The sequence below is a fragment of the Akebia trifoliata genome, chromosome 16 (genome assembly GCF_017979445.1).
Source record: "Akebia trifoliata isolate Shusen 1 chromosome 16, ASM1797944v1, whole genome shotgun sequence".
Lineage (NCBI taxonomy): Eukaryota > Viridiplantae > Streptophyta > Magnoliopsida > Ranunculales > Lardizabalaceae > Akebia > Akebia trifoliata.
In genome coordinates this window covers 8785091-8810716 of record NC_141390.1, presented here as the reverse complement: position 1 = coordinate 8810716, position 25626 = coordinate 8785091, and the positions used below count along the sequence as shown (strand labels likewise).

At 32.4% G+C, this 25626-nt stretch overlaps 1 protein-coding gene across 1 annotated transcript; it reads left to right on the top strand.

Annotated features, from left to right (window-relative positions):
- Positions 1-23879: 23879 nt before the first annotated feature.
- LOC147382518 (uncharacterized protein At5g48480-like) lies at positions 23880-25374 on the top strand. Its single transcript, XM_086428394.1, has 2 exons — positions 23880-24244; positions 24993-25374. The coding sequence occupies exons 1-2, from the start codon at positions 23964-23966 to the stop codon at positions 25216-25218; spliced, it is 507 nt and encodes a 168-aa protein (XP_086284520.1). The 5' UTR covers positions 23880-23963; the 3' UTR covers positions 25219-25374.
- The last annotated feature ends 252 nt before the right edge of the window (positions 25375-25626 follow it).

The window sequence follows — 25626 nt, the reverse complement described above, 5'->3', positions numbered from 1 at the left end:
TTGTATACTTTATGTTGGTAGGAGAAGTGGTTTTATTAAATCAATAAATAAAGCCTTTTCCCAAATTTCTTGGTCAACAGTATTATAACCTGAAACCTTGTTGCAAATGATTCCATGGCCATTGTACCACATAATGAAGATGCCAACATTGCTCTGGTCGGACACACGTAATGCTCTAATTCATTCTGGCCCTAGATTTACAAACGTAAATAAATGAGTTGCGTTGCTAGTGTGGCGCCCCGCCGAACGCTAACACAAATCCCCATGTCAGATCTCGAGGTATCGATGGCACCTCGAAATTTCGGCATGGTCTCCTCTGTTTATGTTAGCATTCCAAGGCGTTCAACCTGCACCTGATAAACGACATACAATCCTGCATACATATACAAAATATAATACTAGCAGAAGCTTATACACGTCTAATAACATACGAAAGATCAGAGTGCGGAAGAATAACCAGAATACAGGATTATAAAAAAATTCCTCACTCTAACAGAAATCCTAACACTTAAAACAACACGTATAATACTCTCGGATAAATCAACACCACTAGGGGTAATAACCCCAATACTCACCAAGTGACGAACTCTGGCTGTCTATCTAACCTACCAGATAATTCTCACTTGTGCTCTATACCTGCCTCGTCAAACTTTGGATCTGAAACTAAAAAAAATAGAAAAGGAAAGGGTGAGTAACAATGGTTACCCAGTAAGGAAGCAACAATTTCTGTCAATAACCTCTCCTAACATGAACGAATAAACATACTGAATCATTTTAAAATAAACAAAGTTTTTACAGAAGAAAATTACGATTAACTGGTACATATAGCCAGGGATGAACAACTAAACATTTTAAAACTCACATTACATCGATCATCATTACTCACTATAACATTCTCTTTTTGTACAAATCTAATTGTTAAATGGACATATTAAACATGCATTTCATTTTATATATCAAAATAAGCAACAGATACATAATACACAATGGTGGAGTATTGGAATTAGAGAGTTGGGATTCACGACTGGATCGCTCCCAGTCGGGACATGATGTTACAATTTCTCTCTGGTTTTTAGTTCCTGATTTTGTGGCTGGTCGCTGTTTACCACATTTGGTTGACCATTTATCCGGCTCAGGCTGGCCGTTTGACGTGACCGTAAGCAATGGGTCTCTTTTCGATGTGTCAGAACGTTCGACTACTATAGATTGTTAGTGATCACTGACCAATCATCTTCGTCTATGCCTATCAAGCGTACATGTGATTCCCAAATATACAAACCATTCGTATACGACCACCTTTACATTACAAGTTCACTGGTAAAGATAGAGAGGAATAAACCCGGATTCCAGTTGTGACTCCACTCTCATACGCGTCCCATACCACGTATGAGCTTGGTGGTCCCTACCGTACATCCCAGGATAGTACATCACTCCGGATGATATGACGCACTATCCCTTCAGGCATTCACAAACTCTTTAACAGCTCACAAAATAGCTACATATATATATATATCATTTTCATTTGAAAACAAACGAGAAATTAACAATACAAGGTTGGGAATGGATATCCAGTTTCCTACCATGCAAGTGTGGCCACCCGGCCTAAAATAAATAACATAACGGAGCGCCTCGCGCTAACAGAAAGGAAATAAACATGCAACCAATAATATTATCACTGGATATCTGTTCACCAACCTACACACAACACAACAACGTAAAATGCAGACATCACCCCTCGGGTGTGACTCTGACATTTTACCGTTTCATACCCTTTTTCCCTTTTTTTTTGACTTTTACAATTTTCAATCTCTTCAATAAAACATCCATTTTCTCATATTCATCAACTCAATATGAGTTCATTGAATATTAAATCACATTTTCCAACTAACGAATTTATTTTTTATCAAAAACCTTAAAAAAAATACAAAACTTATATTAAAACGGGTTCCGAGCAGTGCACCGGACCCAACTTACAGAAATAACCCAATAAAATACCTTACCCACGTATAATTTGTTAAAAATATAATTAAACATATCAATCATGCAATTTCTGGCGTGAATTTTTGAAATAACAAAAGAATTCTACATTTCGGAAATACATCCAAATTTTTCCAATAAAATCCTAAATGCAATTTTCACAATCTACGATTACTAATAGAAATTGAGAGTTCCTTACAATGTCTAGGCGAAAGGATCAAAGCGTGTGCGCGGAAATCGAGGCGATCGGCACAAAAATCGAGGCGGACTGAACTTCGAAGTGGTTGATTTTCGAAACCGACCCGGTGGTTTCGAAGAGCTCGACGTGCTCGTCTCTTCTCCCTTCTACGGTGAAAGGTGGTTTGACCCTGAAATCGATGAAAACTGAGGTCGAAGTGACAAAAATCTCCGTATAAAAATACGGCTGATTTTTGACTATACGGGGTGAAAAATACGAGAAAACGGAAGGAATTTGATTGGGTTATGTAGAGAATGAGGCTGCGGACGTTTCTCCCTTCTGCGTCGGAAAGCGATTTGACCCCGAAACGGACGAAATCCGAGGTCAAAGTTTTGAAATTTTCGTATCCAAATACGACTGATTTTTGACGATATCGGGTGAAATAGAAAGTGAAATGAAGAAAGGTTGGGTGGGTTTGGTAGAGAACGTAGCTGCGGACTTTTTTCTCTTCTACGACGATCGTCGAAAGTGGACCGTTTGCGAGAGATCTGAGGTGGAAGATCAGAGAGAAAAAAAAATTTCGTTTTATATGTCTCAGCCATATGACGCGTTGGGGAAGATGAGTTATATAAAAAAAATTAAAAATATTATTTAAATAATATTTGGGACGAATTCGGTATTTCGTCTATTGTTTTGATCGTCGATAACTTGGTCATTCGGTCTCCAAAACTGACAAACGAATACTCTATTTCGCCTAATTTTTCGTTCTGGATCTAATGGTATAGTCAATTTCTACAAATTATGTCTCCATCAAAAATTTACATTTTTGGCCTAACGTGACCCCTAAACTTGATGTCGTTTTCGTTTTTGACGATAATTCAACTTCCTGATCTCCAAAAATGACAAATAAATAGTCTATGTTGAATAATTTTTCGTTATGAACCCAATGGTATAATCGAATTTTAAAAATTATTGCTCTAACAAAAAGTCACTGTTTTAGCCTGGTCCGATCCAATAATCGAGGATTTTGCAACTTTTATATTCGGACTCGCATTTGAGCGTGCTTACAGGCTAAACTATGTATTTCGATCATTTTGAATCTAATGGTGAGGTCAGATTCCATTAAAAATGATCAGAACAAGGTCCTACAGTTTTACCCTAAGTCCCACTTTCAAGATTTTATTAAAATTTCACTATTTATTTTTTCCTCGAGATACGAATTAAAAATTCAGGGTGTTACAGCTAGTGTGACACTGGACTCTCTATGTGGCCGACTTGGATGAGTTTGAATGAATTGGCTTGATACAATACAACTCAGTAGCACAAATCTGAGTATAATATCTCTATTTATGGAGTTTGCAGCTATCTCATCAAGGCAACACTGTCGAGTGGCTTATCCTTCACAGCTTACACATATGCAGGTGAACTTCCAAGCTGTGCATTTGGATTCAATAGTAATGGCCTGGTAACATCTCTCGGTCTCTCTTTTTTACTTTTTCTTTCTTCTAGCTTACTCATTCCTACCTGCATTTGTTTTCATTGTCTCTTGTCAGCATATGTTGCATCTCCTGCATTGGGTCGATCGAACTCCTCTTAGGTTGTTCTTGGCATGATTAAATTCAGCCTTTACGTTCAAATTTCTGCTATTGTTACCTTGAACTTTATGAACAGTACATTGTAGGTACTGATATCACTTCATCCATAGAGATTATTTGGTGTCCAAGCTGTTCCGAATTTGAATTAAAATCATACTTTAATAATTATTACAGATAATGATTCCATGATTCTCATTGTGCTGGGCTTCTTAGTTTTGTTGCATGAATCATATCCTTCCCAACAAGAATGAGATTAGTCTTTTAGTCATAGCCCTCTCCGGACTCACTGTTCGACGTCTTTTTGGACTCAAGTTGACTCTCGAGAAGACATGTGTCACCCTATGAATTGTTTAAAATTACCTTAACTCCAAATTTCAGAAATATCCATCCAATTAAACTATTGAGGGAACATTTAAAAAAATAAAATAAAAATACATTCTTATTATCTCCTACCCATTATGATGTCCACTCATTTTTTTTCTCTTCTTTGAAACGTCATTGTTATGCATTTGTCAAAATCAATTAGATTGCTTTCTTAGTGGTCTTGCTTAAAAATTTCTCAAGACAATTTTTGCAAAATTTTATCTTTCATTGCCTTTCAGTGCTTGACTTAATGGGGTAATAAGAAATGTGGGGGTTGCTTTGAATCCCGGGTAAAGCGGGTGGTCATGGGTCACATGGACTCCTGCAGATTTCGCTACTGTGCAGCAGCTTTCTCAGCATCATTTAACTCTTCTTCTGTTTCTATCTCAATTTATCTACTCTGTCTCGCACCATCACGGACTGGATTACAACTATTGTTTTTTTTTTTTGCCTTTGGACTACGTGTCTCGATCGCATCGGTTATTTCAATAAATTCAGTTCAAAACTTTTATTGAGCTTTCTAAGTTGAATTGGGCAATGAGATAATAATTTTTTCGCCTGTTTTGTTTTGTTTTTTTTAATTGGAAAACACTATAAAAACACAAATGGTGTGATCTAGTTTCTATGTTTGGATTTTGTTTTTGGGTAGACTATGACAATATGATATGCATGCTAGGGGCAAGTGGACAGTGATTCTGTTTTCTGTGATATAGAAACATTTTTTTACACATAAATGGAATGATTTTTTTTTAATCTTGTGGCACCCTCATTTGACGCTCGCAATTGGTCTACCTATCAATAGTTTCCATGAACTACATTTTAAAGTCTTTAACTTGAGAGATGTATATGTATTGATATTTTATCTTGTAATTTTTTTTCCTTCTCAGATTGATGCTGTGACCTGTTGGACCATTGCTCCTATTTTGGCGGAGATTTTCTATTCACTATCTTCATGGGCCTTTTCTCTTGAGTTCTCTTTTGTATTTTTAGCATCTATTGTAACATCGAACAATTTCAGATTGAAATATATTGTGCTGTACATTTGTAAATAATCCAACATTTCCAGTGGTAGTACTATTAATTTCTGCTCCTTAACTTTGTTAGTCATCTGATCTTTTGGATTTGAAATGGTACTTGTTGCTCGGTTGTCTTAAATTTTTTTTGCTGAACTTATCACTCCATTTTGTGGGAAATTTGTAGATGTGTTTTGGATATCCGTGGATAAAGAAGAATGGATTGACTTCTTTAAAAGTGGATTCTTGATCACCTGAAAACAGTGACTGAGAAAAGCCTCTCTTTTCAGCTCCGGCTTGATCTCCGTAATATTCTCTTTCTGCTGACAAATATTTGTCCATGGTGTTTGCTTTAGAATGAAATTCATGGAAGTTGCTTCCATTACGGGCTGAACCTATTTTCGTTTCATTTGTATGATGGAGATATCATTTCATACAATTCTTGGCTGACTACTCTATTGGTTAAATGTTTCTTTTTCATGGGTTTCATCAATTTTTTGTGGATACATTAGGGATGGAAATCATTTTTTGATGTTTGTATTAGATAGCCATATCACCTTTACAAATTACATCCATGATCATGCAGCTACATTGTTTTCTTTACAAATTTCCTTTTAATTTAGCTCTTATTCTGAATTCATTTGTCTGGACTTTGTCTGAAGGAAACTACCTGATAAACTATTTGACCACAAGAGGACCTGATTTGCAGCCTTTTGTAACTGGATCCCTGATTCAACTCTTTTATCGAGTTACAAAATTTGGATGGTTGGATGATGACAGGTTCAAAGAGGGGGTTAAAGAGTTAATGAGCTTTTTGAGTCAGGTGAAATGACCATTGTGTAGCACTTTTTTTTATGTATCCTTCATGATTTATTATATGTTTTGGTGGGTTAGCCCAGTTCCTTCATATCCTATATGTTGTTCCCAATTTCTTGATTTTATGTAGTTATTTTGCCACATCATTTATCAGGACGCTCTATTTCTAGGGTAATAATTATGACTTTTAATTATATTTTACAATCCATGATTGAATATTATGGTTGGTTATTATGATTTCATGCAAGCTGTTTTGGTGAAATTGGTGGACACAAAGGTGGGCATCAAATTGACATATGTTGCATTGATACAGCCAGTGGTTTGACTTGAGTGTTTGGCATATATTGCAGGAGAAGGTTTTGGTTTGGTTAGCATGGCAGAAGGCGAGGTTGAGAGGGTGAAGGTGGGACGTGTGATTGAGTGAAAAGGGTGTGAAAGTACATTGCATGTGAATGTCAAGCTTGCAAGGACTGCAATGGTAACAGAAGCCATTACCTTGTTGTCCACATGCATCGCAATTGAATTTTTTCATCTGGATAGGCCGGGTAAGGGAGGAAGATGAGGCTGAAAGGGTCTGAACACTGAACAAAAGATGATGTCCCAAATTATCAACTAACCTTTGCACAACAATCTTCCAATAAGTTGTTAGTCTCATTTTGAGTTCGATCGCTTCCTGTAACAACGACGTCGACGAATGCTCTCTCAGATGACCAACTTCGACTTCTCCAAGCACTTCAAATTTGAACTTTGTCGATCTGTGAAGCCGTCCATCTGCCCATCTTCTCGTGCTTTGGTGATATTGCAAAGTGCAGCAGAGCTATCTGCCCATGCACCTCACAATCTTCTGAGAAATGGAATATTGAAAGTGAGATTTTTTTTTTTCAGATTTCATTACATTGATGTATGTGAACATGATCTAAGGAATTCTTCCAACATGTGATTTATAACTTTGATTTATATAAGTAAATAGTTTTTTTTTAAAGCTTATTATTCTTCGATATGAGAGTGGATGGGATGGGATGTGAATGGATGGGGAAGAGAGTGGATGGGATGTGAATGGGATATGAATATGAATGTGTGATTTTTTTTGCAGGTATAGGTTGAAGACAAAAGCATTTGGGCATTTGGGCTTTAACACCTTGTAGCTTTGAATCCAACTCTTGCTTTAATCTCTGTTTGTATTGAAAAGCTTACTACTCATGTCATGTTTTTTTTTTTTTTTTTTTTTGAGTGATTGTAATATGCATTAAGCCCTCAGCCCCCAACAACTTTTGTGGCACAACTACTGAACCATTTGTCCAACTATTGTTACCAAAATTCATTTTCATCTTAATTTATCATATCTCATACAAAGTACCAAAGGCTAAAAAGCCATTCATGAAAACTATTCAAATAGATGGTCACAAATCCCACTGGCTTTCTATGGGTAGCAAAGTGATGGTGAATGTAACATTGTTACCAACCGTTCAGTGATTCAACTCATTTCTGCCCTACTTTTGGCTTAAAATAGATCTTCTAATCAAGTTTAAAAATAGAAAAGAACTTAACAAGATCAAGTCAGACTTAAATAAAATAAGCTAAAGGTAATACAATATATATTCACTCATCAAAATCCAAAATCAATTATTCCCTTAAAAACTAATTCATTCAAAGAAAATATAGACCCATGAACAAAGACAATATAAAATAACTATACAAATTACATTCAATTTATTGAATACATTGGATTTTTTCTTCAACTCCACATGTTTCACTTCATCGAATTCTTGCTTCAAATCATGGAATTGATCTTCTACTTCATGAAATTTTTCTTCAACTATATCACGATTACGCCTATCTTTGATAAAGTGTCTTCTGGCTTCCTCGTAAGATGAAAATGATTTGTGACAAGCTGACGGATATCTATCCACATACTGGTGACATTCTTCCCAAGTGGAAAATATACCAGTCTTTCTCCCTACAAAGACAATATAAAATTTGTCCATTTTGATAGCAAACCTGACAAAACAAATTGGTTCACAAAATTTTAAGAATTATTATAATTATTTCTATAACACTTCAAACGACAATAACGTATGGTTCAACACAAATAATAATTACAATAGGGAAGATATATAAAAGCTACTATATATATCTTCAACTCAAAAAGTCTCAACTATATATCCATGTGAGAATTGTAGTTCTCTGTGAAGTAATAATAAATTCAGATCAAATTATCAAAATCACAAGTATATTTAGGCACATGGTCGAAGAGGATCGGAACTGAAACCTTACCAGTGTGTAGAAGGTTATTAGGCCTTCACTTCCAATCTCAACTCTTGGTTGGTTCACAACAACGGAGGGTCTAAACTCACATCCATTGTTAACTTCTCTTGTCCCATAAGTGATTCTAATAGGTAAAGTTCTATTAAAAGGGTCAATAACATCCCCTATAACTCTACCAATTGCCAAATGATCCCTGATCTCTCTACGCATTGAGGATTAATGAAGTATTGTTGGGATGGCTGAGGAAGATGAAGGCATTGAGGCTCTATATATAATGTAGGAACGAATATATCAACTTTGAGGGAAAGTTCATTGAATTTGTGTAAAAAATCAGTTGTGATATACAATTGAAGAATGTTCAATTGAACACTGGTTTCATCATACCTGGCTTTGCTTCAGCTATTTCTAACAAACCTTGAAATAGGAAAAGTAATCCAACTTTTCAAAATCAAATATATAAAATAAAAAAATAAAAAATACCATAATTTTACACAATTAAGGGTCAAAAAACATCAAAATCATAAATTTAAGAGTTTTAGTTCAGATAATACATGTAGATCATCAATAGAATCAACCAAGACAATATAGATCCTCAAATTGATAAAGAAATCAATGTGTATCAAATGCATTAACAAACGACGTGGATCACTGTGAGAACAGATGCATCAAATAAATCCCAAAAAACAATCAAAATCGTAATCTCTCAATAATAAGTGATTCGTCCCGGTACAAGTATGGATTCGTAGAATTAGTTTACCAAAGTGAATGAGAAATCGGAATATACAAATCACAAATATACAATTAGAATAAGAAATTGGAATAAAAAATTCTCAAATCAGAATAAAAAAAATCAGAATTTTTTATACTAGGCCTGCTCACAAGATTAAAATCAAGAAACACAACAACAAATCCTTATAATTTTTTATGTGAAATATTTCACAGATGAAATATTCTCAAATCAGATTAAAAAAAGTCCTAAATTCAAATTTATGAGTCTAGTAGATAAACTAAATTCAAATTTATATTTGTGGGTTTGTGATCTTATTGGTTGGTTACTTGGGACCAATAGAGAACCTAACAAATTTCACTTGCTCACTCGATTAAAATCAAGAAACACAACAACTAATCAGAATTTTTTATGTGAAATATTTCACAGTTGAAATATTATCAAATCAAATAATAGAAACTCAAATTAATACAAAAATTGTTATTCAGTCAGGTTCATAGTCTATTGTTAATTTACCAAAGTGAAGATAAAAAAAAAGCCCTAAATAATTTTGGATTATTTATCTTCGTCAGATCGAAACTCAAATTAATCCAAGGAGATAAAGCTTAAATCGAACCTCAAATTAATCCAAGAGAGAGAGAGAAAGTACCTGTGCAAGGGAGATGGAGTCTTCGTCATTTGTACGAGCGATGATGAGAGAGTGAAAACAAGAGCAAGATCAAATCGAGAGAGCTCGCAAAAGAGAGCTCGAGTGAGGGTTTGCAAGATTGAGAGAGCTCGAATGAAAGTGAGAGAGTGAGTAAGATAGAGAGAGTGAGTGAGTGAGAGACTTGAGAGTGAGAATGAGAGAGGGTTCGACAGAGGAGAAAGGAACAGAACCTTCGTTCGATCAGTTTGAAAGGGAAGAAGGATGTCGCACTAAATACGTTTAAAATGAGGGACGGCACTGTAATTAACGTATAATTTTATAAAACAGTGAAATAGAATCTAATCCATTCATTTGCGTTAAATCGGACGACGCCAAAATGTTTGTCAAAATGTTTTGCGCCGAATACTTTCCATATATATATATGTAGCTATTTTGTGAATTGTTAAAGAGTTTGTGAATGCCTGAAAGAATAGTGCATCATATCATCCAGAGTGGTGTACTATCCTAAGATGTACGGTAGGAACCACCAAGCTCATGCGTGGTATGGGACGCGTATGAGAGTGGAGTTACAACTGGAATCCAAGTTTATTCCTCTCTATCTTGACTAGTGAATTTATAATGTAAAGGTGGTCGTATACGAATGGTTTGTATATTTGGGAATCACATGCACGCCTAATAGGCATAGACAAAGATGATTAGTCAGTGATCACTAACAATCTATAGTAGTAGAACGTTCTGACACATCAAAAAGAGACCCATTGCTTATGGTCACGTCAAATGGCTAGCCTGAGCCGGATAAATGGTCCCACAAATATGGTAAATAATGACCAGTCACAAAATCAGGAACTATTACTTTATTATAAAACATTATGTCCCAACTGGGAGCGATCCAGTCATGAATCTCAACTTTTTAATTCTACTACTCCACCATTGTGTATTATGTATCTGTTGCCTTATTTTGATATATAAAATGAAATGCATGTTTAATGTTTCCATTTGGCCAACTAGATTTGTGTAAAAGAAAATGTTATAGTGAGTACTGTTGATTGATATAACGTGAGTTTTAAAATGTTTAATTACTCATTCCTAGCTATATGTACCAATTAATCATAGTTTCTTCTGTAAAATTTTGCATATGTTAAAATTATTCAGTACGTTTATTCGTTCATGTTAGGAAAGGTTATCGACAGAAATTGTTTGATTCTCTATTGGGTAACCATTGTTACTCACCATTTCCTTCTCTATTTTTCTTTTAGTTTCAGATTCAGAGTTTAGCGAAGTAAGTGTAGAGCACGAGTGAGGACTATCTGGTAGGTTAGATAGACGACCAGAGTCCATTATTTGGTGAGTATTGGGATTATACCCCTAATGGTGTCAGTTTCATCTAGGATGATTATGGGTTTTTTTTTATTGAGCGTTAGGATTTTTGTTAGAGTGAGGAAATAATTGTATAATTCTGTATTTTGTTCATCCTTTCGCACTCTGATCTATCGTACGTTATTAGATATATGTAGGCTTCCGCTATTGTTATATTTTATATGTATATATATAGGATTTAGTGTATATCGTTTATCAGGTACAGGTTGAACGCCTTGGAATGCTAACATAAAGAGATGAGATTATGTCGAAATTTCGGGGCTTCATCTAATGCCTCGAGATTTGACATGGGACTTTGTGTTAGCGTTTGACGGGGCGTCACAGGTAGGAAAACTAAATAATATGTATGACAAACAGATTAAACATCTTTCCCTCAAGTCTTCAAAAGAAATTCCAAGAAGTAAGTTAAATAATGAATTTTGTGGAACTGTTTTGGGGTTTAAGAAATTATTTTTATGTGGACTAATTTAATGATTCAAAATTGAATTTGTGGACTATTTTTGGATTGTTGAACAAACTTATGAATCTAAATTATATTGTAGATATGTGGGCTTTGAAACTTTTGAGGAGGTTTGAACTCATCTATTTAGGATTTTGGAATCGTCACCATTCAATTAAGATGTGAATGAATACCATAAAATAGTTTTGAAATTCATTTTTCTTGGCTTATAGTGACTCCCATGTCCAAAATGATAGTTTAAGATCTACTGAGAGTTCTAACTAAGGGAGTTCAATTGAGGGATAAGGAAAGTGTTAGGCACCTTATCCCTCCCATCCGAAGATGATTACCAATATAACCATAAATGAAGCCTTTAAAACTAATTTTTTGGAATTTTGAAAGTAAAGAAGATTATAAAAAATTTATTGAAAAAAGAATTATAATTTATTTTTAGAAAAAAAAAAAACAAATGAAGATGATGAACAAATCCTAGTAGAAGTAGGTGTTTGCTAAATTTTTTGAGTCAAGAACTTTGGTGGGAATCCATTTGGATTTTACCATTTTGAGTCTCTAGGCTTCAAAAGAAGATTATGTACTCACTTGGAAGTAATTTTGTATTGTTTAGTCTTTAGGAGGTGTCTATGGGTTGTACACCACCATTGGAAAGACTAGAAACCTTCATGCATGAGTTGTGTTCTCAATGGGATTACTTTTTTTTAATTTAGAGAATTTGGTGAGGATCTAAAAAGAATCATCACCCTTACCTCTTAACCTTTTTGCAAAATAAATTATGGAAATTGTGTGAGGGTATCTATGCATAGGATGGACTTAACAAGTTAAGATTGCCTCGTAAAAGGATTTATTCTCTAACTCTATTGTCATTTAAGGAAAAATAAATAAAGAACTATTAGTCTAGAAAACTTAAAGTGCAAGTAAAGAAAGTAAAACATCTACATGATGAAATTTAAATTGCATGGAAAGAAAGAATGTAAAGCAACCTAATATAATGCTCTTAAAGAGCCTATTGAGTTTTTTGGAGAAGATTACTTCTAAGAGGGATTACTCTCTTTCCCCAAACCTCTAACTAAAAAATTAAATGTCTACATAAGAAAATATGAAAATAAACTTGCAAATATAAGAAAAATGTTTAAAATAAAAAACATGGGGGTAATAAGAATAGGAGATTATATGGGGAATAAAAGGCTTAACCCCACGTTGGTTTTCTTCTTCTTCTTGTTGAGTTTTTCTTCTATATATTTTGAGAGTGGTTTCAGATAATAGAAAGGCTAGAGAGGTTGGGAGAGATATGGGCAGAATTTGGATCACCAATAGCTACTTTCAAAAAGAATTACCAATTAATCTTATAGGCATTTTTACCCCTTTAATGGATAATAAAAATAATAATTATATTTTTCAAAATTTATTTGAAATAAATTAAAACAAATTTGCAAGTATGATGACTTTCCTATATATTCTAGAATTATAAACATGCAGTAGTATATCAAAAGAAGTAAATCATAAAACAGTAAACATGCAGGTACACCGTCCTACGGTTACCATCCTAATTTCATCACATGCTCTATTATATATTGTTCAAAAGCACTCTAAACCTAGAAATTCTTCAACATAAGTACATACAACCGAAAATCTCATTCTCAATTTCAACTAATTGAGAATTCATTTTCGATTCCAAACAATCGAGACTTTCATTCTTGATTTTAAATTTAAACTTAAACATTTCATTTATTTAATAGATTATCACTCAATGAAAATATACTTTCAAAATAAAATTTCTTAACGGTTTTTAAAATGAACACTCTACGAAAATTACTATGAAAATCAATTTGTTAAACAAACTGATTTTGTGGTTACACTCACCCAATTTTATTTATTTTTATTTCATAATATTAAAATATCCAAGAAAAAATATAAAACAAATTATTCTACAATTTGATGCATGAATTTTAAATTTCGATCATAATAAATTTGAAACTAACTATGAAAATTGAAATAAAATATATTTAATTGAAAATTATATTATGAATTTGAAATTTTAAGATTCCTACCTTCACAGTTGGATTTTACCAGTTTTTACGTTATTAAAATGATTTTTTTAGCTAATTCTCTTAACGATTCGATAAAATAATTCAGTGACTAAGTATATCTCGACGTCATGGATATTTTGTTCTTTAGTATCGGATCTTAATTCATGTTCGAAACATATTTAAATCTCGATCGAAGATAACGTACACAAATCCACTATCAAAATCCACTCATTTTTGTTTTTATTTTTCTTCTCGCAAGTATGAATTGACATGAGCTTATGTTATAATATATAAAAATATAATATATATATATATAAAAGGAATACACTCGGTTATATAATCTATTAACAGATTTACAACTTATAATATATTATAATATTATATTATATTATATAATAATATTAATCCCTCTTATATAAATAATTAAACTTAAACTCAATTTTTATAAAAATAGTTTATTTTAATATTTTAATAATATAAAATTAATAATTAAATAATATTTTTTTTATTATATATTTTTCTTTTCTCCGTTATGTTCATTACATTAGACCAATTCCAAGTGTATATCTTAAATTTTTGAAATATCTTACCAATTTTTCTCTATTGACCAAAATACCCTTTATTCCTTAAGTTTTTTTAATAAAATTAATATTTTCATAATTTATCATATTAAACTCGAATTTAAGCATGCTAACAGTCGAAACCATATTTTTTTATGCTTTTAAGTTCAATGATAACGTCCGTTTGATCAAAAGAGTTTTTTATAAAATTTTGAATGTTATCTACTTCGACTAAATGTTCTAATTTTTCAATCATAATCATAATAAGATTTCTCAAATTGTACATTTCATTTGTCAAATTATCTTTCTAGCAAATTCTTATTATAGATCGACAATGTTATAATTTATATTTAATATTTTTTTAAAAATTAAATAGAAAAATAGGTCAATATAATTGACTTAATTTCTCGATATACGTAATAAAATTTCATGGCATTACAAAGAATCTTCATGCATGAGTTATGTCCTCAATGGGATTTTTTTTGTTAGTTTAGAAAATTGGATGAGGATCTAAAGAGATCAGCACCCTTGTCTCTTAAATATTTAACAAAATAAAATGCGAAAAGTATGTATACATGGGATGGACTTAGCAAAAGAATATTACCTCTTAATAGGGTTTGCTCTCTAGTCCTATTGTTATCAAAGGAAAATTAAAACAAAGAACTATTATTCTAAGAAACTTAAAGTGCAAGTAAATAAAGTAAAACATCTACACTATAAAATTTAAATTGCACGAAAACAAAGAATGCAAAGCAACCTAATCTAATGCTCTTAGGAAGCTTACTAAGGATTTATTGGGAGAGATTATATAAGAGGGATTACTCTATCTCCCCAAACCCCTAACTAGGAAATTAAATATCTACACAAGAAAACATGAAAGTAAACTTATAAATATAAGAAAGGGAAATGTTCAACACCCTACACTTTACCAAACGTGTTTTGTCCTACATGAGTTAGAAGTTTTGGAATGGGCTGATTTTTGGTGAGGATAATCTCTACGGTTAGAAGATCCTCTTCACCAAAAATCAGCCCATTCTGAAATTTCTAGCCCCATGTTTACAAGTTGAAAAATTGTGAACTGTCCATTTTTTGTAAATCATTTTTTATGGGGTTAGAAGTTTTGGAATGAGCTGATTTTTTGTGAGGATGATCTCCTCACCATAGAGATCATCCTCACAAAAAATCAGCCTATTCCAAAACTTCTAACCCGTGTAGGACAAAACACGTAGGGTAAAGCGTAGGATGTTGAATGGGATCCAATAAGAAAAGTGCTTAAAATAAAGAAAGGTGGATAATAAGAATAAGAGATTAGATGAGAAATAGAACGCTTAACCTCATCTTGGTCTTCTTATTCTTTTTTTTCTTCTTCTTGGATTTTTCTTTTATGGATTTTGAGAGGTTTGAGAGAATAAGAAGGCTAGAGAGATTGGAAGAGATTTGGCAGAATTTTAAATCATCGAAATAAGTTCCTCCATTTGCCTTAGAATGATCTCATATTTATAGAACTTTTGGAGACCCTTAGGGGTAAATTTGTCCTAAAATATAGATTATCCAAATATTCTAAAAAAACCTGATGAAAAATATCAATTCCACCTTCTAACCTTAGCCTTGATGGTCTTTAATCTCTTGTAGAGTCACACCAATCTTGATCATCAAGGGTTAGAATAGTCTTTACGCCCAAATCTCTAGAGAATTTTATGTAGATGGTAGAATGGTCCTAAGCTTTATGATTTGGGTCAATTGTGAGAGATCTAAGCTCAATGACATATAATTTGGTGAAGGTTTTTTTATAATTTTTGGAAACTTCCTTTGGCTAGTTCTTTAACCAATTAGGGGTAAAAAAGTCATTAGGCACAAATTCTAGAGATTTCTTGAGGTTAGATAATATGGTCATAAGATTTGGAAAGTTGTCAATTTACTTTAAATGCCATGAAATCCTTTTGATCTATAAAAAATGTTAGAAGGGTTAAAGAGGGTTTTGACTTTAATATGTCTTAAGAAACCAAGGCTAGATGATGTAATTATTTTTAATTGGGGACCAAGCAAGATCTTTGGTTAAGTTTAGGAAGAATAAGAGGATTACCAAAAAGTTCTTGGTAGGAGATATTTGAAAATTTAAAGCATGGGTAGAAAAATAATTAGTAAGAATTTTCTTAGAGAATAAATCATTAAGAAAGGGGTTTAAAGAGTCATTTCCTATTGAGAATCTCGTGCACACATGGCTTTAAATGTTCCTCAGGTATGGTCAAAAGGAATTATGTCTGGCCTTACTTGAGTTAAGGCCAATGCAATTTTAAGCTTGCACGTCACAACGGTAATGTCAACGCAAAAAAATAGCTTGGCCATGTGTACCAAATGGCCAGGCTATGCCTATGCTTGGCCGTTTGGTAGGTATAGCCAAGAAAAAACCCATTTTATTTTATGATTTTTTATTGATTTGATTTGTGTTCATTTTATTGATTGAAATTCTCTCGATTTGATCCTCGATGCATGGATTCAAAGGAGCTCTCGAACTTGTTCAATCAAATTAAAGTGTCTACAATGGCATTTTGAAATTTAAAAAAAAATAAATTAAGAAGAACAAGAAAAACATGTGACTTGATATGATTGGGAAAAATCAACCATAACCAAATATAAATGCATATTAGTGATATTTGAGAACTTTTACTATCACACCAACTTTTATTTATAACATACTGGTTAGTGAACTTTAATGTGCACCCCAATAATGGTAGCAAAACTAAATAATGTAGAAAACACATCAAATATCTTTCCCTCGAGTTTTCGAAAGAAAATCCTAGAATTTTTTAGGACTATTTTGGGGTGCAAGAAACTGATTTTATATGGACTGATTTAATAATTTAAAATTGAATTTGTGGAACTGTTTTAGGTGTAAGAAATTGGTTTTAAGTGGATTGATTGAGTGATGCACAAATTAAAGTTGGGGGGCTAATTTGGGGGTACAAACAAAATAAGTTTTTAGAGATTGCTTTAGTAATTTAAAATTTGAATTTGTTGGACTGTGTAATGGTGGAAAAACTTAGGTTTTAGATCTATATTGACAGAACCAAATTTCGTACTATTGGAACTACTTTGGTGACACAAAATCTTGATTGTTGGGAAGTGTTTTGACACAAAAATGGATATTCAAGATTAGTTTTCATAAAATATTATATTATTTAACCTTTAAAATATGTTTGTTATAATTTGTTTTACTGTTTTAGATCTTATCATTCAATTCTAGGTTCACCTATTTTAAATGTACATAAATTAGGTTCACATATTTTGACTCTATACAAAAATATATATAATATTTTTGCATGTTTCTATTCTAGGCATAATGGTTGGAAGGACTATGCATCATGAAGCAACAACAAATCTCGTGAAAAGCTTGGTAATCAAGAAAGTAATACAATTGAAGGTAAATATTTTAACTTTTTGTATTAATTTTGTAGGACTATTTTGAAAAGAAACTGGTTTTATGTGGACTAGTTTAATGATTCAAAATCGAATTTGTGGGACTGTTTTGGGTGTAAGAAATTTGTTTTATGTGGATTGATTGAGTTATACACAAATTAAAGTTTTAGGCCTATTCTGGGGGTACAAAAATTGGTTTTTGAGGGACTAGTTTGGTAATTCAAAAACTGAATTTGTTGGACTATATGATAGCGTAAAAACTTGGGTTTTAAGTCTATATTGACGGCACTAAAGTTCATATTATTTGGATTGGTTTGGTGGCACAAAATCTTAATTGTTGGAAAGTGTTTTGACATTAAAACGGATTTTCGAGTTTAATTTTCCTAAAATATTATATTATTTAAAATCTAATGATCATAATTTATCTTACTATTTAAGATCACGTATTTCAAATGTACATAATTTAAGTTTTTCATATCTTGATTCTATATATATATATAGAGAGGGTCCCGTTCAGCAACAAACATTTTGACAAACATTTTGGCAAAACATTTTTCAAAACATAGGTTAGAGGTTTTGGAATGGGCTGGTTTTTGGTGAGGATGATCTCTACGGCGAGGAGATCATTCTCACCAAAAATCAGCCCATTCCAAAACTTCTAGCCCCAGTTTACAAGTTGAAAAATCGTGGACTGTCCATTTTTGATGGGGTTAGAAGTTTTGGAATGGGCTGGTTTTTGGTGATGATGATCTCCTCACCGTAGAGATCATCCTCACAAAAAATCAGCCCATTTCAAAACCTCTAACCCATGTTTTGAAAAATGTTTTGCCGAGGTTTTGAAATGGCCTGGTTTTTGGTGAGGATGATCTCTACGGTGAGGAGATCATCATCACCAAAAATCAGCCCATTCCAAAACTTCTAAACCCATCAAAAATGGTTTACAAAAAATGGACGGTCCACGATTTTTCAATTTATAAACTGGGGCTAGAAGTTTTGGAATGTGCTGATTTTTGGTGAGGATGATCTCCTCACCGTACAGATCATCCTCACGAAAAATCAGCTCATTCCAAAACCTCTAACCCATGTTTTGAAAAATGTTTTGCCAAAATGTTTGTTGCTGAACGGGACCATATATATATATGTAGGGTCAGATTCAAGGGCCATATGAGAAAACATATGTAAAAACTTTCGTTTTTAATAAAATTTTAAAATATGGGTTAGAAATTTTGGATTGACTCGATTTTTTGTGAGGATGATCTCTATGATAGGAAGATCATCCAAAAAAAAAAAAAAAATCAGCCCAATCTGAAACTTCTAACCCCATTAAAAGTGATTTAGAATGTGAATCGTCGATTTTTTACCAATTTTTATCACTAATTTGTAAATCACTTTTGATGGATTTAGAAGTTTCTGATTGAGCTGATTTTTTGTGAGGATGATCTTTTCATCATAATGACCATCCTTGCAAAAAATCAGCTCAATCCAAAACCTCTAATGCTTATTTTGAAAAACGAAAGTTTTTTCATATGTTTTCTCATATATATATATATATATATATATATATATATATGGGGCGGTTCAAGGGCCATATGAGAAAACATATGTAAAAACTTTCGTTTTTAATAAAATTTTAAAATATGGGTTAGAAATTTTTGATTGAGCTGATTTTTTGTGAGGATGATCTCTATGATGGGAAGATCATCCAAAAAAAAAATCAGCCCAATCTGAAACTTCTAACCCCATTAAAAGTGATTTAGAATGTGGACCGTCGATTTTTTACTAATTTTTATCACTAATTTGTAAATCACTTTTGATGGATTTAGAAGTTTCTGATTGAGCTGATTTTTTGTGAGGATGATCTTTTCATCATAGTGACCATCCTTGCAAAAAATCAGCTCAATCCAAAACCTCTAACTCTTATTTTGAAAAACGAAAGTTTTTCATATGTTTTCTCATATGGCCCTTGAACCGCCCCATATATATATATATATATATATATGGGTCCCGTTCCATGGCAAACATTTTTCAAAACATGGGTTAGAGGTTTTGGAATGGGCTGATTTTTGGTGAGGATGATCTCTATGGTGAGGAGATCATCCTCACCAAAAATCAACCCATTCCAAAACTTTTAGCCCCAGTTTACAAGTTGAAAAATCGTGAACCGTTCATTTTTTGTAAATCATTTTTTATGGAGTTAGAAGTTTTGGAATGAGCTGATTTTTGGTGATGATGATCTCCTCACCGTAGAGATCATCCTCACCAAAAATCAACCAATTCTAAAACTTCTAACCCATGTTTCGAAAAATGTGTTTGCCATTGAACGCTACCCATATATATATGGGTCAGGTTCAAGGGACATATGTAAAAAAATGTAACATTAATAAATTTTCAAAATCTGGGTTAGAAATTTCGGATTGAGCTGATTTTTTGTTAGGATGATCTCTATGATGGGAAGATCATCTGAAAAAAAGAATCAGTCCAATTTGAAACTTCTAACCCCATTAAAAGTGATTTAGAATGTGGACCGTCGATTTTTTGCTAATTTTTGTCAATAATTTGTAAATCACTTTTGATGGATTTAGAAGTTTCTGATTGAACTGATTTTTTGTGAGGATGATCTTCTTATCATAGTGATCATCCTTGCAAAAAATAAGCTCAATCCAAAACCTCTAACCCATATTTTGAAAAACCATTGTTTTTTTCATATGTTTTTACATATGGCCGTTGAACCGCCCCTTATATATATATATATAAAATACTTTTACATGTTTTTATTCTAGGAATAATGGCTGGAAGGACTACCTATAATGAAGAAATAAATGACAACTCTCTTGTAAAGCTTGGAAATCAAAAAAATAATACGATTGTATTTTTTTTTTTTTGAATATTTAAATATTTATTGGAATTTATATTGATAATTTAAACATATGCAGATATATATATATATATATATATATATATATATATATATATATATGATATTTTTTTAAATATTAGTTAAAAATAATATTATCATTTTATTCCATCTTTAGTTCCAAGTGATAACCATGGACAATTTCTTCAATTATACTTTTACGATATTGCTAATGAGATTTTAAATTGACTCCATCATATTCCTAAGCTGAAATTTAAAATCATAGAGAAATTAATATCATTTCTTAACATCAATTCGTATTTTAATTTTTAAGGAGTTTACCATCTTTAGGAGATAATAGGGCTGTAATCAGAAGAGACTGTGGGCTAGATCAACGTGCATATAACGTTCCTTATTCTTCACAAGTTGTTGTAATATTGGTTGAAGGATACAATTTAGAAGGAGGATATGCAAAAGATATTATAGTTCACTGTCAAGTTGAATTTCTTATACGGTACAATCATATTATAGTTGTTATGATCTACTGTAGTATCCTTTATTATTTCCTCATGGTGAGACAAATTGGCACCAGAAAATATTTAGGTAGAAGAGATAAAAATGATGCATGCTTAAATTCATCAATATTAATTTTTCAATGAGTCAAATATACAAATTTTGAGACTATTTTACAAAGAAAAGGTATCGATTTTAAATTTTTTTTAAAAATATTTTTATTAAGCTTATAAACGATTATATTACATGATATTAATTTTAAATCTTAATAATTTTGTAGATACCAGTGAAGGAAATAAAAATTGTATTTTTTGTCGAGAATATTACTCTTATTTATTTCAAATAAAAGATTATCATAAAACAACATTATTGTATAGTGGTTGATTGTTTGAATAGTTTGTAGTCGATATGTATATCAAAATCGAGACAACACGATTAGACTGCTATTATAAACATCAAGACAAAATTCAAATTGAATTACATTAAAGATTTTTGGATAGTGTGACTGTTGGTGAAGTTAGGGATAATAAAGTTGGGAAAAGAATTGTGCTTCTTGCTTCTTTTGTTGGCGATATTTGCAATAGGCATCAATGATACTTAAATGTAATGACTTTGGTACATTGTTTTGGAAAACCTGATATTTTCTTAACCAGTACATGAAATCTTAAATGGGAGGAGATAACTATAATGATGAGACCTTTTGAAAAGATTTTTAATAAGCTAAATTTAACAACCTGAGTATTTATGTAAAAAATAGAAGATTTGAAGAAGACATTATTTAAGGATCAAATCTTTAGACTAGTCATTACTCATGTTCATGTGATTGAATTCCAAAAAAGAGACCTTCCACATGCTCATTTTCTTATTATATTAGAAAATGAAGACAAAATCTTGAGTCCAGATGATTATGATGATATTGTCACTGTTGAAATAAGAGATCCTCGAGTTGATATTTTTCTTTATGAATGAGTTGTTAAACACATGATGCATGGTCCATGTGGACATTTGAGAACAAATTCTTTATGCATGATCAAGAGAAAACAATGTAGATTTCATTATTCAAGATCCTATTATGAAAAAATAATTCGAGGCAAAGCTTCCTATCCTATTTATCGAAGACAAAATAATGGTCGACAAGTAAAAGTTTGAAAAAAATATCTTAACAATAGATGGATTGTAGCATATAATCCATATATTTTAAAAATGTATAATTGTTATATAAATGTAGAAATTTGTTCTTGTATAACAGTTGTGAAGTACTTATATAAATACATTTACAAGGGTCATGATCGCATAACTGTTCATATAGATCTTGATGGTGTTAATGAAAAAGGTTGACGAAATCCGAAAATTTCAAGATGTTCGATGGATGTTTCCTCCAGAGGCAGTGTGGAGAATATATAAGTTCAACTTAAATGAGTTGTATCCATCTACTACGATTTTGCAATTACATTGGTCGAATTAAAATTTTGTTACATATTAGACAAATAAGGATCTGCCACTTTTACTTGATGAAGATTATCTATCACGAATAATGTTAACATAATTTTTCAGAACAAATGCAATTTTTTTTTAAAGTTCGACAATATCTTTATAGATAATTTTCTGAGTATTACATATGGAATAGAAGTTCACGGATATGGAATAAGAGAAAAAGCTAAACGTACAATAGATTCGATAATGCATCAAACCTCTCTAAATGGGAAATATATTATTTAAGAATGCTTCTTAACCATGTTCACGATTTTTTTTCATATGATTTTTTATTGACTGTTGATGGTATTTATTATTCTAATTTTCGAGAATCTGTTGAAAAACATGGTCTATTAGAGAATGATAATAAAATTTCTTGTTATTTAAAAGAAGTTGTATTATATCAGATGCCATTAACTCTTCGTAAACTTCTTGCTACCATATTAGTCTATTGTGAACTAAACAATATTAAAATATTATATAATTTTTTTTTATCCCATATGTCTAAAGATTATAATAGAAATATTCTTCTATCATTTTAACTACAATGCATCAAAATATTGAAAGATATTAATAATTTTCTCGTAAACTTCGATAAGAAAACTACATATTTCAATTTGCTAATATTAAAATTGGATGAAAATAATGAAGTTAATCATTTCAAAAAACAAGACAATTGGATTTTTGGATACAAAGGTTTTCTACAATTTTTTTTTTTGAAATTGATGAATTGAAGACAACAATAGATTTATGAGCTTGATGATGATGATGATGGATATTCATAGAATAATTAGTGGTTTTCTTTTAGATGTTGAAGTTAATAGATTGAATACGAACTTGAATACTTTGAGAACGTATAGATGATGAATTTTGGGTATAAAAATAATTTAAATTCAACATCTTTCTTCAAGAGGTTGAGGGCATGGATCATAGACGACCTTGAATCGATGATGGGTTTTTGAGAGAAAAATCAAGAGGTTTTTTATTTCTATTTTGGGAGAGAAAAATCAATGGGTTTGAAAATGTGAGACCCAACTCAGTACATTTTGGGTCTGACTTGACTGAGTTCCGTTATTGACTTTTCTAAATTTCTAATTTGACTCAAAGAGTTGGCTCCATCAAGATGCTTCGAAATCCAATTGAGTCAAGTCGACTAGGCCGAGTTCCAAAACTATGTACAACCAACCTGTATCATCTTCCAAGGCGTAGAGTGCTACGATTGGCACTCAAATAGAAATTAAGTAAAAATTGGGTACCAATAGAAAATCACTTTATTTTTTTATTTTATAGATTTCTATGTTTTGAGATTGGGATTTTATATGAGCGTAACTACAACTGTAAACGACTATTGAAATTGTTTGAACGAGTGTGATACTGTTTTTTTATGAGATAATAATTTGAGCTAAAATTTAGGGTGCCAGATAGCTGCTCTTTAAGTTTAAAAGCAAAGGACATTTTCGTCATTTCGACTATAAAAACTTTCATTTCCCCCAAGGAGGGTTAGTTTCGTAGATTACAAACAAATCGAGGGTATTTAACTAGCTATTATTATTTTATTGTAGCTTTATATCCGTTTGCGAAGAAACCGTTTCGTTTCCACGCCTTTATAAAGAAGGTACTTCACTATTCACAACATCCTTCAGTCTCTCTCTCTCCTAGGGTTAGGTTTTTGAGTTGCGTTCTTCGCTTCATCTCTGCTTCAATGGCTCAGGAAAATGCACCAACGGTCGATCTCCACAATGGCGGATCGGACAACTGTACCACCAAGGCCGTAAGCTTTTTCTCTCTGAAACCTCAGCTTTTGATCCAGGCACCCAAGGCTGCTGAAGCTGTGCAGTTTTACAAGGGCGCTTTTGGTGCTGAAGAACTGAACCGAGAAATGCATCCTAAGAGGAAGGCTGATCAAGAGCTCCCTCTCATACTCACTACTGAACTCAAGCTTGGATCTTCAGTCTTTATAGTCTCTGATCAAACAGACGATTCGTAAGCTTCTTTGTCTTCACATTTTTCTTCAGATCGCGTAGTTTATTACTATTTTTTTTTGCTTGTGATTTAGTTACCTTTTTAGTTTTTTTTTAAGTTTCTGTATTTTTTTAAACCATTTTCTTGTCGATCTAATGGTTTTAAACTCTCTTAGTGGTTGATCTATCTTTTTAATCTCATTTTTGTTCAATCTTCTTCAAGAAAACAGTGTTTCGAAGGATTTATACTGTTTTAATCCTTCAAAGGCTTGAGGGTTGTTTGGATCTTCGTATTCTCTCTAGAAAATGATTTTTCGGAAAAGTTTCTTAAACTGAATATCACTTTCTAGCGCGAGATAAAACCATCCAAAGTCAAACAAATCCTAATCTTCTCCAACTATTTATTACCTTTTTAGGACCAACATGAATAGTTGTTTTTATCTTCTCTTCTACTTTGACATGGTTTTGGAACCGTCCTAGAGTGACTTTACTCCCGTTTCACACTACGTTGGCGTGGCGAGTTGTTCAGAACCGTAGATGATTAATTAACTCGTATCTAGAGGAAAAATCTAGGTTCTATCACACTGCCACGTCAGCGAGTGTGAACCGCAGCGAAAACGATCCAGTGTTTTTTACGTTTGCGTGTTGTGACATTTGAAACATTGTAGGGTTTCTTTCATCCTTTTTTTTGTCTGGTTCGGTGGGACACTTTTAGACTATCTAGGTTTTTGGATGTTATTATGCGTTGACAAAGTTGGTCAATGTGACAGAGTGAAGAAGACTGACGGCAGTGGATACATACTTTGCTTGGAAACTAACGACGTTGAAGGCGCCGTTAATAAGGCCGTTAAAGCTGGTGCAGTAGCCGTTGGCGGGATCGTTGAGGGCGAGGCCGCGTGCTGTGGAGATCGCGTTGGGAAGGTCAAGGATCCGTACGGATACATCTGGCTCTTCTGCTGCTCTGCTTCTGGTAAGAAGGCTGACGTGGCAGCTTGAGAAATGTCATTTCTCATTTTTAAAAATCTCTTTTGTGGGACGGATAATATAATTAATTAGTAGTAGATTAGTGATTATGATGATGGACGATAGATGATGAAGACAGTGGTAGTAAATCTTTGATGGTTAGGATTTGCTTTTTTGGTATTTTGGGATGTAAAATTTTGAATTCTTCAAAATCTAAAACATCTGACATTTATCGATTTAGAAATTCCTAATCTTCTTTTAAAAATTATTATTATTATTAAATATTAAGTTGGATAAGTCTTTGTCCATATAGATAATATATAATAGGGAAAATTACTTAATAGCCCTCCGATGGTTTATGTTAGTCTTGACCTTTTATGTTCGAATGTTGTTACGGACAATTTATAATCATTATGTCTACTAATGGTTGATCTCGACAAT